At 37.1% G+C, this 17,860-nt stretch overlaps 1 protein-coding gene across 1 annotated transcript in view; it reads right to left on the bottom strand.

Moving 5' to 3' along the window:
* Positions 1-17,860, bottom strand: part of LOC110379698 (homeotic protein ultrabithorax) — a 125,215-nt gene that overhangs the window by 22,648 nt on the left and 84,707 nt on the right. Inside the window, exon 2 of the mRNA XM_021339463.3 lies at positions 5,039-6,233. Within this exon, the coding sequence (XP_021195138.1) occupies positions 5,932-6,233 (302 nt within the window). The 3' untranslated portion in view covers positions 5,039-5,931. The remainder of the gene's footprint in view (positions 1-5,038; positions 6,234-17,860) is intronic.

Consider the following 17,860-nt stretch of genomic DNA (forward strand, 5'->3'; position numbering starts at 1 on the left):
TTGAAAATAAAACGAGTTCCAAACGAATACCTACCAATAAACGATCCAATAAAAATACCATAACAACACATAATTCAGTCATCAAACTAAATTACGTACAAATAATTTGGCTATAGAGGCACACAATCAGAGCTGGTTACAACTAGTTTTATGAGGAGTCGAGGTGCCGTCGTAAACTAATAAAATAAAAGTTGGAAGCGCGAACAAACCAATAGATAATGAACTTTTATTGGTCAGTTTTACAGCTCTCCCCGAGTGATTGTAAAGTGAATAATTGTATGTCGTTAGATGCGGTAACAGCTACGTACTTACGCGCGCCCGCCCCTCCAAGCTATGGGCCGGCCAGTCTATTGTTTGTTAACAAAACCCTCATTGGCAAGTGCGAAAATAAGTGGGAGCAATGACTCATTGGAGGTGTTAACATTAAGTAAACAGAGAGTTCATTAAAGTTTGCGTTTAACCTGCGCTATCAAATCTCTTCTCTTGTACATGAATCTATGTATGCTTTGCATCAATTTTGTTGCCCACATCATGATCAGAAGTTACGAAAGCTTTTGTTAAACGGCCATTCAACATAAACTGACATTACTAATCAACAATGCCATGACAAACGACCATAAAAACTAAGCCACCAATCATAATTCATGAAGAACACTTGTAACTATCGATTGCACCAATTATTGTAAAGTGACTATTAAATAGGCCCTGGGTACAGATAGAGGCATGTTTATTGCGTCTAGTGTGTTCCTAGCTTTATGGCTATATCCGCAGCAATTAATAACTGTTGTGGTAAGCGAACATTTCGTATATGTCGTAAATTTTGAATTGGTCTCGTTATTTTATAGGGGTTAACTCGATTAACGGGTGGGGTAGGTTTATTGTATGTAGCCGAGATTATCGCAGATACATATGGACATGCAGTACATGTTATTGTCTGGGTGTACGGCTGGTGTGTCTTAGGAGGCTTAGCTTTGAGACATGATATGGAGAACTGTCGAAGTCCCAGCTTGGTAGGTATTAAAACCTCCTTGAAGAGTTTGTATAAATTGCAGAAGAATTTTTGTAGGCATCAACCGTTTGGGAGTCGTTCGGACATTGCCGATTAAAGCAAGTCCTTATAAATATTTTCCAAGTTTATCTTAAAAGAACTGAGCAGGATCTGGCACCGGTTTCAGTTTGTTCCAACAAGGCTTGGTGATTGACTACATAAAGGTGGACTCGGAAGGCTTTTATTTGAATGCTATTGAAATTGACCAATAAGGCTGCATAAACTGTATCAACATTACACAAAGAATAGATAATCGGTCTAGAATGTTTCCAGTATTGGAATTCAGGCCTCCTTGAAATCCTGGTATAGCATTTCTATTAAAATAGCTGTCCAAAGAAGGTTCATTAGGGCAGAGTTTGAATTAGACTCAAAATTTTCAAAAACAACTCTAGTAGAAACTTATTGCATATTTTTATCACCTTGATTAACCTATAATCTCAAACTGTGGAAGTGTTTTCAAGAATCAGTAAGTAGCTAGAGTATAATGCCATTTTGATATTGTTTCGTAGCAAGTTTTCAGTGAAAACAATTTCTCAAATTCACCAATAAAAATCCTACCCACGTTGAAAGTTACCTAACTTTAAAACCAGGTAGTACCGGCGCATGTTCCCAGGAACAAACAGTGAGGTTAGTCGCACAGTTAAAGGAGTCGTGTAGAGGACAGGCGGGGTCGGGTGAACGATACTATCGAATCACGAACCTCACTCGGGATAGGGTTGAACGGGACTTGAGGACAATGTGTGCAAGTATTGCGACATTTTTTGTTTGACTCTTTTGTTTTTTTGAAAGTTGTTCTAGGATACTATTTTTTAAATTTTTGCTTCGTAAGTGTAGTGTATGCAGAGCAATGATAAACAATTGACAATCGTCGAGTATTCCTAGTACCTAGAGTATCATTTTTTAGGAATACCTTTATATACTTATGTTTAAAAAGAGAAAAGTGTGTTTGAGTTTGAACCGTGTGAAATCTGGCACCTATTTTACTTAAACTTCAATCTCTCCCCTACATCATTAAGAAAAGGCTAGGCAGATTTATGACGCTACGAATAGCAGTGACTATGGATCAATAAAATAGCATAATAAACGGACAATTGTTGTTATATTTTTATTTAAGTTAGACAGCCCTATGTCCTAGATACAGAATGCAACATATATGTCTCTATGTGCATGTATGGTGAAACGACATTCAGGAAATCAAGGGATATTTCAGAGCAATCCTTACTTTTAAATCGTGCAATTAGAAAGTTTTTCGTTTGAAACAAAAGTACCTAAACGGTAAATAAAGGTTTTTTCAGAGAATCTTTTATGAATAGGTGTATAGTGTTCCAGTTACCAATTATGGCCTTTTATATGTAAATAAGTGTTTAATTAATGATGATAGCTATTATTGCAGACGAGTACTTATTTAAACATCGATATTAGATAACTACATGGTCCCTACTCAGATACTGAAAAGTAAATGATGACAATATTTATAACTTTAGCACATATCCTACTTATTCCATTTATGTACATTCTAACCATACAATATTTTATACTGGAGTAAAGAAAACCCTATACTCAAAATCAATTTAAATTTAAAAGCCTATCAAATAAACTCGCAATATTTCATCCTCAAAACCAGTATGAAGCAGACGAATGAAGTAACTAGTAGCCACATAAGAGATCACATCAGCTGCCTACATATACATACATATAAACAGTATGTATGTACCTACGTTTGTACAGAAATGCCGGCCCTATAAGCCTCGCGCAAACAGGTCTATCCCATAAAAAGGCAATATTTGAATAAGGTCGTCACTGAATTATAATTAATAATTAATCGTAATAAAAATGTCAGTCAATATTAATTAATTTGTGTCATTTATTTACTTAGTATTTTTTTGTAATGAGCAGCTACTTAACTTATAAATATTTAATAATAAGTGTTGTTAAGTAAAGAGCAATTTTTGCATTTACGCTTAAAGGTTTTGATCGTAGTGAATTTTATTTTATACGTTATACTTACCTTCCCATGTATTTATTCAATTATCTCGTGAACTTTTTCTTATGTAAATAAGGCAAAAATATTTTTAATCGTTTCCAAAAAGGAAGACCTCAATTCGACCGTGTAGTTAAATATTTTCTCTGTTATTGTAGGCGGGCTATGTACGTCAATCTACCACATTTCCTTATATACAGACTTTAGGCAATGTATATAAGACGTAAGTATATAAAAAACAACCTTGAGAGGAATACACCCCAGGCTATATAATTCAATAGCCGATCAAACAAAAACAACCAGCTCAGTTGATTTAGCAGCCAATAAAAACATCTTGTCGAGTTATTAACTGATTAAATTGACTTACGGCCTGCAAAAGATGGAAAAACTTGCATATTATACTTAAGTAAACGTTTAGAAAAAATATACATGACTTCGTTAAGGACAGTAGAGGCATGCCTGTGTGCTGAAATGGGCGAATTATCGACAAATACATTCAGTTTTTATCGACACATCTGCCATTTATGATGTTTATAATTTACCAAGGTATGTTTTAATTAAGTGAGAAACATTGCATTGAAGTAGTCATTATTCTTAATTGAAAACGTACACGATATTGAGCTCGCAGCAACTCCTATTTCGCTCTTGGTTACACAAAGAGCATGAAAAACTTAAATGCCAGCGAGTTAGTGAAATAGTACAGTCGATGAGAAAATACAGCTCTGCGTATTTATTAATATTAAAAAACCCGTAATAAAGTACTCAAACATTACTGAGTCATAAAAATAAAGAATAAATTATTATAATGTCAAATTATTGTTCCATAAAACAAAGTTCGACCGGTATGCTCCAGTAAAATTGAGATGTTCAAAATTCGGGCCGCGATACGTCCATGTCCAATAATTTTTCGTATCGGCTAAATAATTATCTGTTATCGTCGATTTGGCAGGCCAGGTCGAGGACCGCGAACATGGCCGCCCTGAGCAACGACAGCAACATCATATATCAAGGAAAAAACAATTTACTTGCCGATAGATTTTTTGAATCGTGATTTGAAACACGTTTCCATTATTCAATACAAACAAGAATAATGTTTGAAACCTATAAAGATTAACTCCTGAAGTTTTTGCGACAAATACTTCCACACAACTCCACCTCTTTATATAATACGAACACGCAACGACAAAGTTGTTACTTTGTAAAATGCCTTATAATCTTTCACCATATCGTTGGGAGCTTGAAGCGCAACTGACTGCCTACGTGATCTAGTTTTTACCCACTTCAGGTCTTAAGAAATGAGATTTAAATCCTGATTTAACGAGTTGACACGTACGTATAATGCTATTCAGCATTTTTCAACATGAATAGCACATCCAAATAGGTAGAAAGATATTCGTGTGTTTTTCTTCTGCAGACTGTACGTGGAGCGAGTCTTGGAATTCAGTTTTTAGCGTCCGCTTGAGTCTTCAGTCGCCATATTCGGCGTCCGAGATGAAACGGACTATAGTCAATTTAATTAATAGTTCCCACCGCTTACCGTCCGTCGTATAGCCGATGAAGTCATTATGCATGCTTACAAAATATAGAGACCTCGAGAAGCCAAGATTGCCTTTATCATTTTTTTGACACCTAATTATTGTATATTGCGGCAGTCGTTACGTTAGTGTTAATTATGACGGGAAGCGGCAGACAGCAATCGGTCAACATGTAGGATGCCATTAAATTCATTACGGGGACCAGTAAATTATCTTTAATTGTTTCGATCGGTTGTAGGTATACTTAAGGCGGGTGTTATTACGACATTCTACATGCTCGACGTGGAGACAGTCGGGAACATCAAAAGGTGCAACGGACTTAGTAAATTAAAACATTGCAAAACAGCTATACCGTAGAAGTCGCGCTTGGGCGACTTCAAAAATGGCATCGCGCGTCGACTGGTGACGGCGAGTAAGTTTTTCGCGACCGTCTCCACTCGATAAATAATGGCGGTGACTTTGACAAAAACTCACCTAGTCCTGTTCGGTGGCCGGCGGCGCGCGCTCCCCGCGCTCCCCGCAGCCGCCCCGCTCGCCCCGCGCCTCGCCCCGACTCGCCCCGCACTCGCCCCGAAGCTTTTTCTGCCCATTCCACGGCGCCGGCGCAATCGCAAACCGCTCACTTCCATCATTACAGACGTAACCCTAACTATTTACACCGCTACTGGCTAAATAATAACTACTTATATTTATGGCAATTTGTTTAACTTCACCGACTATTAAAACTGCAGGAACACGATCACGTTTACACTATACTTATGCGAGAGTATTGAAGGATTAGATGGCGCGGAAGGTTATTCTGTTCACACTGTCCCTATTACGATAGCGGATAATTAATTTAACTTACGACTCTTTATTTACTTAGCTTTAAGGGTACGAGACCGGGTCTCTTTGGTAGGCATATTCAATTTGTACAATGTAATATAGTTCGTGACGCCGACGCTGCCGAGCAGGGAGCGCTACGATCGCACATAAAGTAAAACGCACTACGATACACCTACACTATGTTACACGGAAGAGATTTCTACAAATTGCACTGGTTTCCAAACGCGAACATCTTCGACGATTACGCGGATTAAAATATAAATGTATATAAAAAATCAATAAATCAACAAAAACAAAACCCGGAACACAAAATAATACGACCCGTTTCTAGTCTAGCATTCAACAGTTTATTGTTCCATCATTCGTTTAGAAAAACATTGTGTCTAGTTAAAAATTAATTTAAAAATAATCACAACAACCGAACAACACTTAAATAACGAGAAAATAATTACAAACAATTTACAAAAAAAAAAACACAAAGCTATGGAGTGTTCGGCGGACTGCGATAGTATCACTGGACAAGGCTATGCGCGCGCGCACGCTTAGTGTTCGGGGTGGCCTTGCGCGGCGGCCGCGGCCGCTGCCGCCGCTGCTGCTGCTTTCTGTGCTTGCGCCTGCTTCTCTTGTTCATTCAACTCCTTGATAGCCTGGATCTCTTTCTTTAACTTCATCCTTCGATTCTGGAACCATATTTTGATTTGTCTCTCCGTCAAACAGAGAGCGTGTGCCATTTCTATGCGTCTCCTCCGTGTGAGGTAGTGATTCGTGTGGAACTCTTTCTCTAACTCTAGTGTTTGATATCTAGTGTACGTTTGTCTTCCTCGTCTTCTCAGGCCGTTTGCTCCTGTAACAAAAAGAAAAAAAAACTTTAATTAATTATCAATAATCTTTGAATCAAAGACCTTAAAAATAATACATGGTTATTTGAAAAAAAGCTGTGCATTGAACCGGCGGATCTGCTTTCAGAGAAGCGTTTGAATGTTGAATGGGATTGGTTGTCTCACGCAGCTTAGTTCAAATGACGTTACAATTGGCGGTGACGACAGCTTCATTTCGTTTAAACGTCGATATTGATATATGCGCAGGGGCAGCCTTTGAGACCCACCGACCGGGAATTGAGACTGGTTGCAAACTTGATTAAGAAACATAAACACGTGTGGGCGAAGATGCGGAATTGTTGAGTTTCAGATGCAATATAAATGCAGATGAAGGAACAAGAAATTCGAGTAACCAGTAAGATTATTTGCCTACTCTAAGAATGATTCAATAGGATGTACAGATTGGAAAAGCAACATAATAAATTAAAATTGAGCTTCAATTGCGGCGCTTCGGAATGTTTTACAATTGCGTACCGAAAACTCGATTCGCGACTGGATCACTGAATAAGGGGCCGATAGCCGTGACTTGCAAAAATTCGACTGATTTCAGTCAGGGCTGCTATGAAAAAGAATGGATGTAGTTTTATTATTGTACTTGGGCCTTTATAAATGCTTACTTAATTTCAAGAAGTTTATAACTGGAGAGAGTTGTATACATAGACTGAGAAAAATATACGTAGTCACAAGTCACAATGCGATGTGACAATAACATTGGAACCGCATAAAATAATTTTTCAGGATTATCCCGTCAAGCCCACCAGATATTTTCATTCCAAGTCAATATTGAGCAATGGCATTCCACAATATCCTACTTTGCCAGCAGGATCTAGAAATATTAATAATTTCGCGATTTATTACAAATATATATTAATATTAAAATGCCAGCCCTGTCGAGGCGGTTATTCGAAGGCTTTCATTGCATGCCGGTCGTTGCGTGTTCCTTAACATTATGTATAGGGCCGAACGCACGCTGAGTACGTCTTGTTTCTTTCTTTTTCGGTGTCGAACTTTCTCAGTAGGTATATTATATATCAGATTAAGACCAATCAGAATATATCTGAATTTAATTTGGTACTCGCATTGAAGTAAGTGCGCACGACCCAGTTGATTTTATCATCTTTGAAAAATTACTGTTGAAGTGATCGGTGACGCGTGAAGAGATTGAAATTTCGATTTCTTAAATGTCTTCGTATTTTATTGCGCATTTAACACTTATTTTGAATGGGCAATGATGGTATTTAATGTTGTATTGTACATTTTATCCATATAGAGATGGCAAATATCAAGGAAAGGAGTGTTTAAAATCGATTAAATCACTGTGACTCAGTTCTGAGACAGTAACTATAAGTATATAAGTGCCTTTTGAAGCCTTGAGAATCCGAAGGCATAAATAAAACTAAATACTTGTCACAATTAAGTTGAATCAAGCTACATGAGCGATAAAGCACTTAAACAAGCACATTGCTTGCTTCATCTGTTACTGTTGCATCCAAAATAAAACCAAGTTCTGTGGCCATACTTCTCACAGTATAAAAGGGTACGCGAACCAATTTAATGGCTTAATTATCTCAAGTAGTGAGATCGGAGCCTGTGTAAGGGCCAAGCGGCTCTTTTCATACATCCTTATCTATCCTCTTAAGTTGCATGGAGTATGGTTTAATCGGAATCGTGAGAAAGTGTGGAAAACCATGCTTATTATTGGTGTAGAATGTCATTTGTTTTATTGATGCTCACTCGTTTAGATATCTTGAAGGTGGTTCATGACGTCATATAAAGCCCGTATTTCGATTGACGACGATTGGTTTCACACTTAACGTATCTGAATTTGGATCGACTACTAAGAAGTTTATTATTTCTATGAAAGAGCAATTTGAAACATAAACAAGGTCTACTGCATTTGAGTCTAATGACTGCAGAAAATTCTAACGCTACAACAACATGTAACTAAAACCTCTTTTCTTCAATTTCTCCCTCGCCTAAGTGCAACCTTTTTAATAATTAACAAAAATTCTTGCGGCCGCTTGTAGTGGTTAATTGAGTGACGCTAATTACCTAACCCGTAAAAGCCTGTTGGGGGTACCACGAGAATTGTGAGGCCATTCCTTATGTACGAGTTATATACAGGATTAACTGTAAATCGTTGTTTATTTTCTACGATTGTAATCAATTTAATGGCTGCGGACGAAAGGGAGTATTTTTATAGTTAGGCAAAATATGTACCTATGTTGTAAGAATGTAAGTAAACTGTAAAATTGTTGATGAAAAAAATATATTTCAAGTAATCTTTAACAGCGCAAAGTATGAATCTTGCAACAACCAGAAGAAAATTTCGGTTTCCTATGTATTTTGCAATCGTGTACCAAGTTAAATGCAAAATTTCTTGAACACAATGGGCTGGCTATCTGTATAATAATAGTTATACATAAGTAGAGATTCCGTAGTGTTTGCTGAGCAATCTCAACATCTTTGCTGTGGCTACCTAACCGCTAGTACATGATTGCTTAGAACGATACGTAGTGTACTTGTGGCTTTATTTTGTTTTTATCTTTATTTATTTATGCTGTTTAGTGATAAATCTTTGTGTGAGTAAAAGGGTAGAATTGACCATGTATGAAAAGATAAATAATTAGAGGTAAAAAGACCTCAAGATTTTTTAATTAAGTTCATGTCTTTTGTGTGAAGGATTATAAGCCGAATAAGCACCTAAAGGCGTTGTCTCAATATTTCTTTGTACTTATAAATTCAATGCATACAACCACAGCATAAAATTCAATTCATGAATACACAAATGAACCTGTAAATAATTCCCGTACCTACATTTACTGAATTGATTAACCCAAAAAATGTTCAACATGACGAATGCACCAGAGCTCTGATAAGCGAATGCATTAAGACTCATTACTCGAACCAGATCAGGCTTGCATGTTAATTCGAAGCTTTCTCTCTGTATCCCACCGTAATGTATCGAATGAAGGTCAATTTGGAAGCCACGAATCGATACCTACATGTCATGAAATAAAAGCTGAAGATTATTTGCAGACGTTATCTCATTCGAAGTGAAATGATTCAGTTTGATATTTGAGTCGTTTATTGAAAAATGAATGATTTAAATGAATTAAGGAAGGTGGAAAACCCTACACAGACTCCCCCTAATTAATAGACCCAAAAAACCCTTAACTATGTAGATATACGAAACAAATGTTATTCTGGGCTATAAATACGTCACCTATGTAAATAAACAAGACACAATCTGCGGAAATCTATGTTGTTTTACATTTCCCCTTCACACAAAAAACACGAAAACATCACCAAGTCCGCACGTGTTCCAACTAATTAGGGCTACCATAATTTCAGTGTCAATTTTCGCCTTGTAAATTCTCCTCAAAATCCGGAGTACGCCGTAAAAGCAATAAACATGACACAAATGGCTTCATTAAAGCAAAAGGCGGAGTTTCGGTCTAGCAAAAAATAAGTATAGTGTCACACACAAGCCTTAATCGGTATATAATGACGGCACGTTTCCGTTATGCACAAATCTGAAAAATATCATCTGCGCGGACGCATTACGTGTTCCGGAACGTGGGGCGGGAGAAGCAGACCCCAAAGGTTACGGGCCCATGTTCACCAGTAAATAAAAAATGGACCTACCAGAATTTTTCTCATTATGTAGCATATTTAAGCACCGTTACCCGAAACTGCCAATTAAAGCCCAGCAACCATAAAAGCGAGTGATGAAATTTGAGGTTTCACTCAAAATAACCAACATTGAAGCCCCAGTGTAAGTGTACAAACGACAATAATAAAGCTGTTATAGCAGTGTGATCTCAATCCGATCTTGATTGCATTCGAGAGAGGCCTGGGGCGGTCGATTCAAAAACAGGTTAAACGAATTTGTGTTCGGAAAGGCGCACGGCATTAAAACGCAACATTTTTCGTTGAAAAACAACCATAGAAAATTACAATATAATCTGACTCCCAAAAATTCAAGTTCAAAAGCAAAAAGACAATGAACGCTTCCAAGGAAATCGACTCGTAACCGTTCCCAAGATTCCTCCTTACAAGTGTCGGGCACAACCCGTTCTGCAACACGTGTCGCAAACAAAAGAAACTTGTCCAAGTTGCCCCCCTCTCCCCATCGGGCGACAAAAGGATTGCGCAAGTTATATTAGTCGTAAAGAATTTCGGACTAAGATCTATAAGGTTGTAAACCGCTCGTAACTCACAATGGTCCCGCAGTTGCGGAGGACATTCGCAACAACTGTTGTTTGCTTCGATGTTTTAATTGTTCCTAATTCGTAAAACTTTTCAGCGTGATTTACTAGTGTTGTTGTAGCAGATCGGTTGCTTTTGAATATTTTTTTCGATACCGATAAACATGTGGCGCGCGGTTGACAACGCGGGAAGCAGTTATTTACACTTGTGGGATCGTAAACGGTTTTTAATGACAAAAACAATAAGCTTTTAACTTTTTTAGTTTGGAACGCAACTGTAAAGGTTGTTTTATAGTTTCAGGGGAGACGGATTGGTTGACGATGGAACGGGTCTATTGTTTAGCATATTTCAATGGAAGGGCGACATTAAAACGGATCACGTCGTCAGCGAGTATGCCCACGCGCACAATTTTCTTCGATAAAATTATGTAAAGTAGATATTTGCGCTCCAAGTCTAATGAGTCAAATTAAGATAACACGGTATGTTGGACTGAGCATAACATGTTCTACAAGTCGATAAATGTGTCTAGGACTTGTCGAGACTAGGCTGGGTTTGTCTGCGACACTCTGGCCCTGTTACATAAACAGAACCTCCATCATTTTTACTTTATTACAGTCTGTCTAATGCGCATAATTGCAGGTATATTATCTTTTAATGTTAGGGGTACCATGTACTCAAGGTTTAAGAATATAAAGCTCTAAAAGTCGGTGGGAGAACCATGTACCTAAGTGGTTATGCATGTTTTACATACAAGCATTTTACAACTCACATAACAGCCCACTTAAAAGGTTTGCAATAAAAAGGATACCTATTATACTATAATTTTCGAGTAATTTTATAATAATATGCATCCCCTAATATACTTAGTACATCGATACATTTTCGGCTATAAATCGCACATATTTCAAAACAACATGACGCCATAATGGAATGCATAACCCAAAAACGTGTTCAATGCACTTTTTTAATACATTATCATCTCATTACCTGATCCGGGCGATTTTAAATAATCGCGACCGCTCATTTTAGCGAAGTTCCTTATTACATATTCCCAGCCAACGGGCTCGACGAAACATAATCACTCAAATTGGTAACTCGAAACGCAAATTACAAAACTGAACAAAAATGTTTCGGAGATGGTGGGGAGGTAGGAGAGTTTCTTAACTGTACATATTGTGTGTATGTGTGCGCATTTGCGTATGTAGGTGTTACGGCCAAGAGGACGCACCGTAGCTCCCACCTGGGTGGTCTCAGAATCAACTGACCGATTACGAAGTATATAAACACCGCGATATAACACATGGACTGCCGCACTCCTTTATATCTATACCAAGTGAATTATTGCTTAAAATAAAAGCTCACATGTCATGAATTACTGTATCAATACGCTGTGTAATTAAAGCACTGCTGTAGGGTCCGCAAGGCAATTTAATGTGGAATGGTTATTTAGTTAGAGTGTTTTATAGCAGTTATTTGTAGCTTTAATAGGCGGCGCATTATTAAGTTACTACAATCTTAACTAGGCACGTTTGGGTAAGAAAAACAAAATTCATATGACCGTGATTTATAGAAGGATTATGTACTCCGCAAATATACCTATAAAAGCTTTAATTTATATTGGCTCGAGTTCTAACAGGGTCGTCTGAGGAATTAATTCGTTGAGTTATCGTCTAAAATTCCCCGTAAAGGTGGAATAATACCTAGTGATCCTAACGATGCCAACATCGCTGGGTAATTTTAATGTAGTTTCCGAGATGCCGCTGCTTTCCCGCCATCTGCGGTGCCGACTTCCAATCAGCTCACTAGATGTGTATCGACTTGAGAGCTTGCTTGTTATCTCAAAAACACAATATGAATAATACATTAGTGGTCGGTGTAAGAGTACGCGCACTCTTAAATTGGCAAAGCTTAATTGACTCAAAGGTTGAAAATGAAACGAACTGGAGGCCCATGCCGGCAATACGGCAAGTTTTTATGTAATCAGTACTCGGACCGCATAACGGAATCAATTTAAATCGGTTATGTGAGATTGCGTATAAGGGTTGGTAAGGTCAGCGAAACCAATTAGTTAATAAAAATTAAATTATTAATCATTTCGCGGAAACTACGGATTGAGATTGCTATCTGTTATTGCTGTGCGTAATTTGTGGGATCTTCTTTTGTTTTTCGTCCATTAAATTGAGCCAGAATACGATACTATTGTTACTATATAATATAGGCGACTATAGCATCGATATAAATAATTTATCTACTATCACAAGACCCATTTTTTAGAACATAAATACCGCAGCATAATAGCACTTTGGCCTTTCCCAAAAAGGGAGGTAATACATAGGCAATATGTGCCTATACTCGAGTCACCAGCTCAGCACGATGGGCTAGCAGGGTTGATGACCGCAGACCATAGACTTATAGCTGTACCTCACTACCTCATGTTGGTTTTAACATACCATACACAGGGCCAATGCCAAACCGCTTTGGTTAAATATTTTTTAAATAGGTACGTATTTTTTTAATACGTTCCAAAATTGAAAGAGCATCACTGAACTGAAAATTGAGGTATTGACTTTTAAGCTTAGCATCTCAAAGGAGCGTTATTTTTCACACCACATTATGTATATGTAAATGCAACTGCCATTGAAGCATCGCATATTTTATGCAGACACTCTTAAGGCGTCGATTACGACTTCCAAAATAGGACTTAGAATTTCCCATTTAAAGACCACACACAGTCATTAAAATCTAATTTTCAGTAAACAATATAAATAACTTTAACAAGGTGCATCGCGGCCTTAAAACAGAAACATGATAATGCAATTACACTCATAATAATTGGAATACAAGTTATAGTTGGTGTATGGCTTCTATTTGCCTTAACTCAGCTATATTTAATTAAAGGCTAATATCGTTTAGTTTTCAATGCGCTCAGCAAATTCTCTATGATTAAACAACGGTGCAGAAAGGGGCGGGGCCACTGCACGCCTTAATCAGTTACGGATTCTTCAGACTTATATTAAGTTTCAGTTGCAGTGAACTCACTCGGAAAAGTGGAAGAAGATAGTTCTAAAGTATATTATCGTAATCAAACTGGCTAATATGTTATCATATATTTTTTTAATGACCTACACAGTATTGCCAATCTAGAGCATGCTACATACATATTTTTACCGACCCTATATGCAAATTGAAGCCTTTTCACATAAACGCATATAGGTAGTTAAAATATTCAGGGCTACGCATTATCGTATCATATACGTAAGTAAGTACATACAGGTATAGTACATACAGGTATAGTAGTAGTACATACGTACATATAGGTATGCATAAAAGGAGCAGGGGCAAGCCGGTACCCGTACGTATTTAATATCGAAGATAGCTATTAAAATAATTGCGAAGGAGTGCCTACATGACACTCAAGACATGAAGCTTTCAAGGCGTTTACGGAGAAAATTAACAATTTGCAAACCAAAATGGCGTCGACAACCTGATTTTTTTCCGTGGCCCTAGATGATAATTTCGAAATGCCCCTGCAAACGTAAATTATCAACGATGGTGTCCAAGATCGACATCGCGATAGTCGTGTCGAAATCAAGGAACCAGTTCAAGATCGAACCTTGTACCTAATTATACCTACTGCTCTTTAATTTGTTCACAGAAAACTGTACGCAAGAAAAATATTTATTGCGAAATTTTACTCATTTTTGGACATTAAAATTCCAACAATGGACTATGAAGCTCCATGTAAAATTGCCCCCTGAACAATGTTTGACCCCTTTGCCTATCACTTCTCGATATATCGTGCCGATATTAGGTCGTACATCAGGGTTGAGCGCAATAAAAATTGGACGTCCCGAGAGGATTAGGCCAAACCCTGACGTATGTGACATGTGAAAGCCTCAAACTATTTCTTTTCTAAGGGGAGACCGAGCGTTTGTTATTTAAAAATCAATTTTAGAGAGCACTTAAAACACTGATGTGCTTCAAAGACATTTATGTGACGTTTTGAATGGGCGGACGACGCGACGCACATTAATATGATGAATACATCAGCTGTTACTCAAAATAAATGACTCAATAAATCAATAATAGACTGTTATTAAATACGAGGTCATGCAGCGTGTAATTTTCACAATACATGAACATCAATAATGTCTCTATCTATATTATTTAACAAGGGGGCATGTAGCTGGCCACTTGTACAAGCCGAAACTACACAAATCTATTGACGCAAATAATTTTAACACAAAGCGCACCTCTGAAACCAACGCTAACAAGATGCAGCTGTTGCGATCTCTCAGAGGATACCATTTTGAAAAACTCGTTAGAGTTTTCGAAAATAGAATATAAAATGTGTCACTCCTTCCCCGATAAATCAGTCGTGATGAATGTATCCAAGTTAGGAGCGGTGCGCGCCGCGTGACGGGGCAGTGCCTCATTGGGTGGCGTGGTCGCCATATTGCTCCGAGCTTGTAGCTGTCAAACTTTGATATATTGCAGCTGGCTTTCTCTAGTGTGCGTCTTGTCTTATGATCACATTGATCACAGATTAAATGAACAGTCCGTTTCTTTTGAACAATTGCAAACTAATATTTCCAGTGATTTCACAGCTTTGAAATGGTGTATCTTTTTGTGTTGAAAGTATAAAAAAACGTTGAAAAAAGACTAATCTTTTGATTTTACGGGACGTTTTGAGAAATTGACGTTTTGTTCGCGAGGTGTAAAATTATAGCGAACACCGACTTCTGAGAGATAAAACATTTGATTTATATTTTGACATTTTAAGCCAAAACATTCGTGTTTTTGTTATAAATGTAATTTATTGCTGTAATAAAAACGACAGATATTAATATCAAAGTATCAAAAATGCATTTCGATATTTTTATAGTTGTTCAATTTACACGGTTGATTCACGTAAATGACACCTACCCTACCCACATCCGTTTGCTAAAACTTCGTTAATTAAAGTCAAAACCAGCGTTATTTACTTAAGAAACTGAACACTAATGGTCATTCGCCATAATAGGAAAATTCTTTACTAGCAAAAAAGTGTCGCGTTTGGCGGTTTGCCGCAAAACTTTATGGATGTACTTCGCAAGTAGACCACAAGATACGCACATCATTAGATTACACAGGAGTTACGGCATACCTGCCATTGCATTTTAAACTTTAAGTTGAAGGATTAAGGTCGATAAAACTTTCTGTGATGATGTTATTAAACTGTCTGATGAAATGAACCGGCAATTTGCCATTTAGCGTGCATAAAGCGAATCATAGTGATAGTAATCTTGCAGATATCGTGTTATTATAGTGATTCTCAATAGTAGGGACTGAAGAACAGTCATCAAAGTCAATAAAGAAGACATATTTCAACTAGATGTTGTGAATTTGAAGATAGATGGCGTTGATATTCTATTTCAAGAGTAAACTATGAGTTTGAATTTCAGACACATATTTTTCACGAGTAGATTGAAGTTATTTTATCATTGTTTTTTTTTCGTTTTGTTTGGTATTATCTAATTTCGATTTTTGAAGTCATTATGCATCATTAAGTTTAATGCACACATCTTCAACTAAAATAATGAGTTCCTCAGATAAAAATCGAATTACAACCAAAGACATTTCCGCCTCAATATTTCCTTCTCAAAGAAAGCGCATTGATCTTATCCTCAATAAAACATCTACTCCAGATTTATCTGCAAACAGTACGCGATTTCAATGAACGTAATAAACTAGCACTTGAAATAAAATCGTGGACTTGGTTTATTAAATTGATAGTCATGGAGCCCGATCCATTATGAGATACAAAACAACTGTTGACAGAGCCCATCATTGTAACCGCTTGTAAAACTAGTCAGTGCTTTGAAATGCTAAAGGTAATGTGTTTCTGTAAATTGGTGTAATTTTTCTGCTTTATTTGTTTGAGATGAATTCGTTTCAATTTTGTTTTTATGTTATGAATTTTGTTTGGACGCATTTTTTTAATTTATGATTCATATAACTATAGAATATTGTTGAGCGGATAAAATTTTATGCCATTTTGTACTAAGGGATTATTTCACTCTAAACGAAGATGCATCCTCGAAACACGAATCGCTACCTGAATTCAAATTCCTCATTAACTTCGTTAAATCATCCAAAATTTGAATACGACTTCGAAACAACAAAACGGAATAACGACTAACAAACAAACATAAATTTATTCAAAATATACGTATCTTATTCCAAATTCACATTCGGAACGAAACTTTAAATCCGCGAGTTCGCTGAAATCCTGTTGCGAAAATTTTAAACGGCTGAAAGACAACAAAGTCACCTGAAAAGGAGTTGGTATTCAGAAGCTTCGGTAACCCAAGTTGGGCGTAGCCGCGTAACTTAGGTTAGACTTAAGTAAAGAAACCACAGCGCCGCGTTGTCTGAAGACCGACTTAAATCTCAGACGATGTTAGGACTTGGATACAATAAATTTTAATAAATTAATAATAAATTATTTATTTCCAAAAAGTTGGTGACAAGAAAAGTAGGTCTCCTGGCTCCCAAACTAGGTTTATAGCCTGTGACTTGGGAGTCAGTGATTCCTTCTTAAGTTAAGCTAAAGGTGAAAAAGATGACAATTTAAAACTAGCTTTCTTAATAGTAAAAATAGTAAAAAATGCTCACTAGTCATACAAAAGGAGTATGTGTATGTGATGTAGTGTGTAAGGGTTTGTGTGTGTGGTGTGGTGTGAAGTGTATGTGTGTGTGTGTGTTCGTGTTTGTGTGTGAAGGTTAGAATATGTGTCTAAGAATGTTTATATGCGTGTGTGAGTATGTAGTCTTTTTAAATTTGGGTAACAAGCAATTTTTCTGTTTCGTCATAAGTTTGTCCCATCAACCACTTTTTCACAGTATTTTTGCATACATGATAGTTTAGCTTGTGGATCTGGAGAGCTCTATTTATTTTGTTGTACAGTTTACAACTGAGATAGGTAAATTGATGTTCTGCAAAAGTGCTATTATGCCTTACTGGTGGAAAAACAATATCTGCGCGACGTTTAAAACTTATTTGGACAGGCAAACGATGCTTTCGTAATATACATTGTAGCACATATAACCTTCTCACTGACAGTACCTTGCATTCCCTGTAAAGTTCCACTGTGGGATATCTGAAGGGCTTGCAAAACATAACTTTAAGAACTGCCCTCTGTACTCTCTCTAATTTCAGAAAGTATGTCTTGCAAGCGCCACCCCATACTGGCAGACAATACAAGAGAAGAGATTGGCAAAGTGAGAAATATACCAACATAAGTGTATCTGTGTCAGCCGAACAGCGAAGCTTTTTGAAAATATATATGAGCTTTCGTGTTCGAGCCACTAAGTTCTCTATGTGGTTATACCAATTGAG

This window comes from Helicoverpa armigera, chromosome 14 (genome assembly GCF_030705265.1).
Source record: "Helicoverpa armigera isolate CAAS_96S chromosome 14, ASM3070526v1, whole genome shotgun sequence".
Taxonomy (NCBI): Eukaryota; Metazoa; Arthropoda; class Insecta; order Lepidoptera; family Noctuidae; genus Helicoverpa; species Helicoverpa armigera.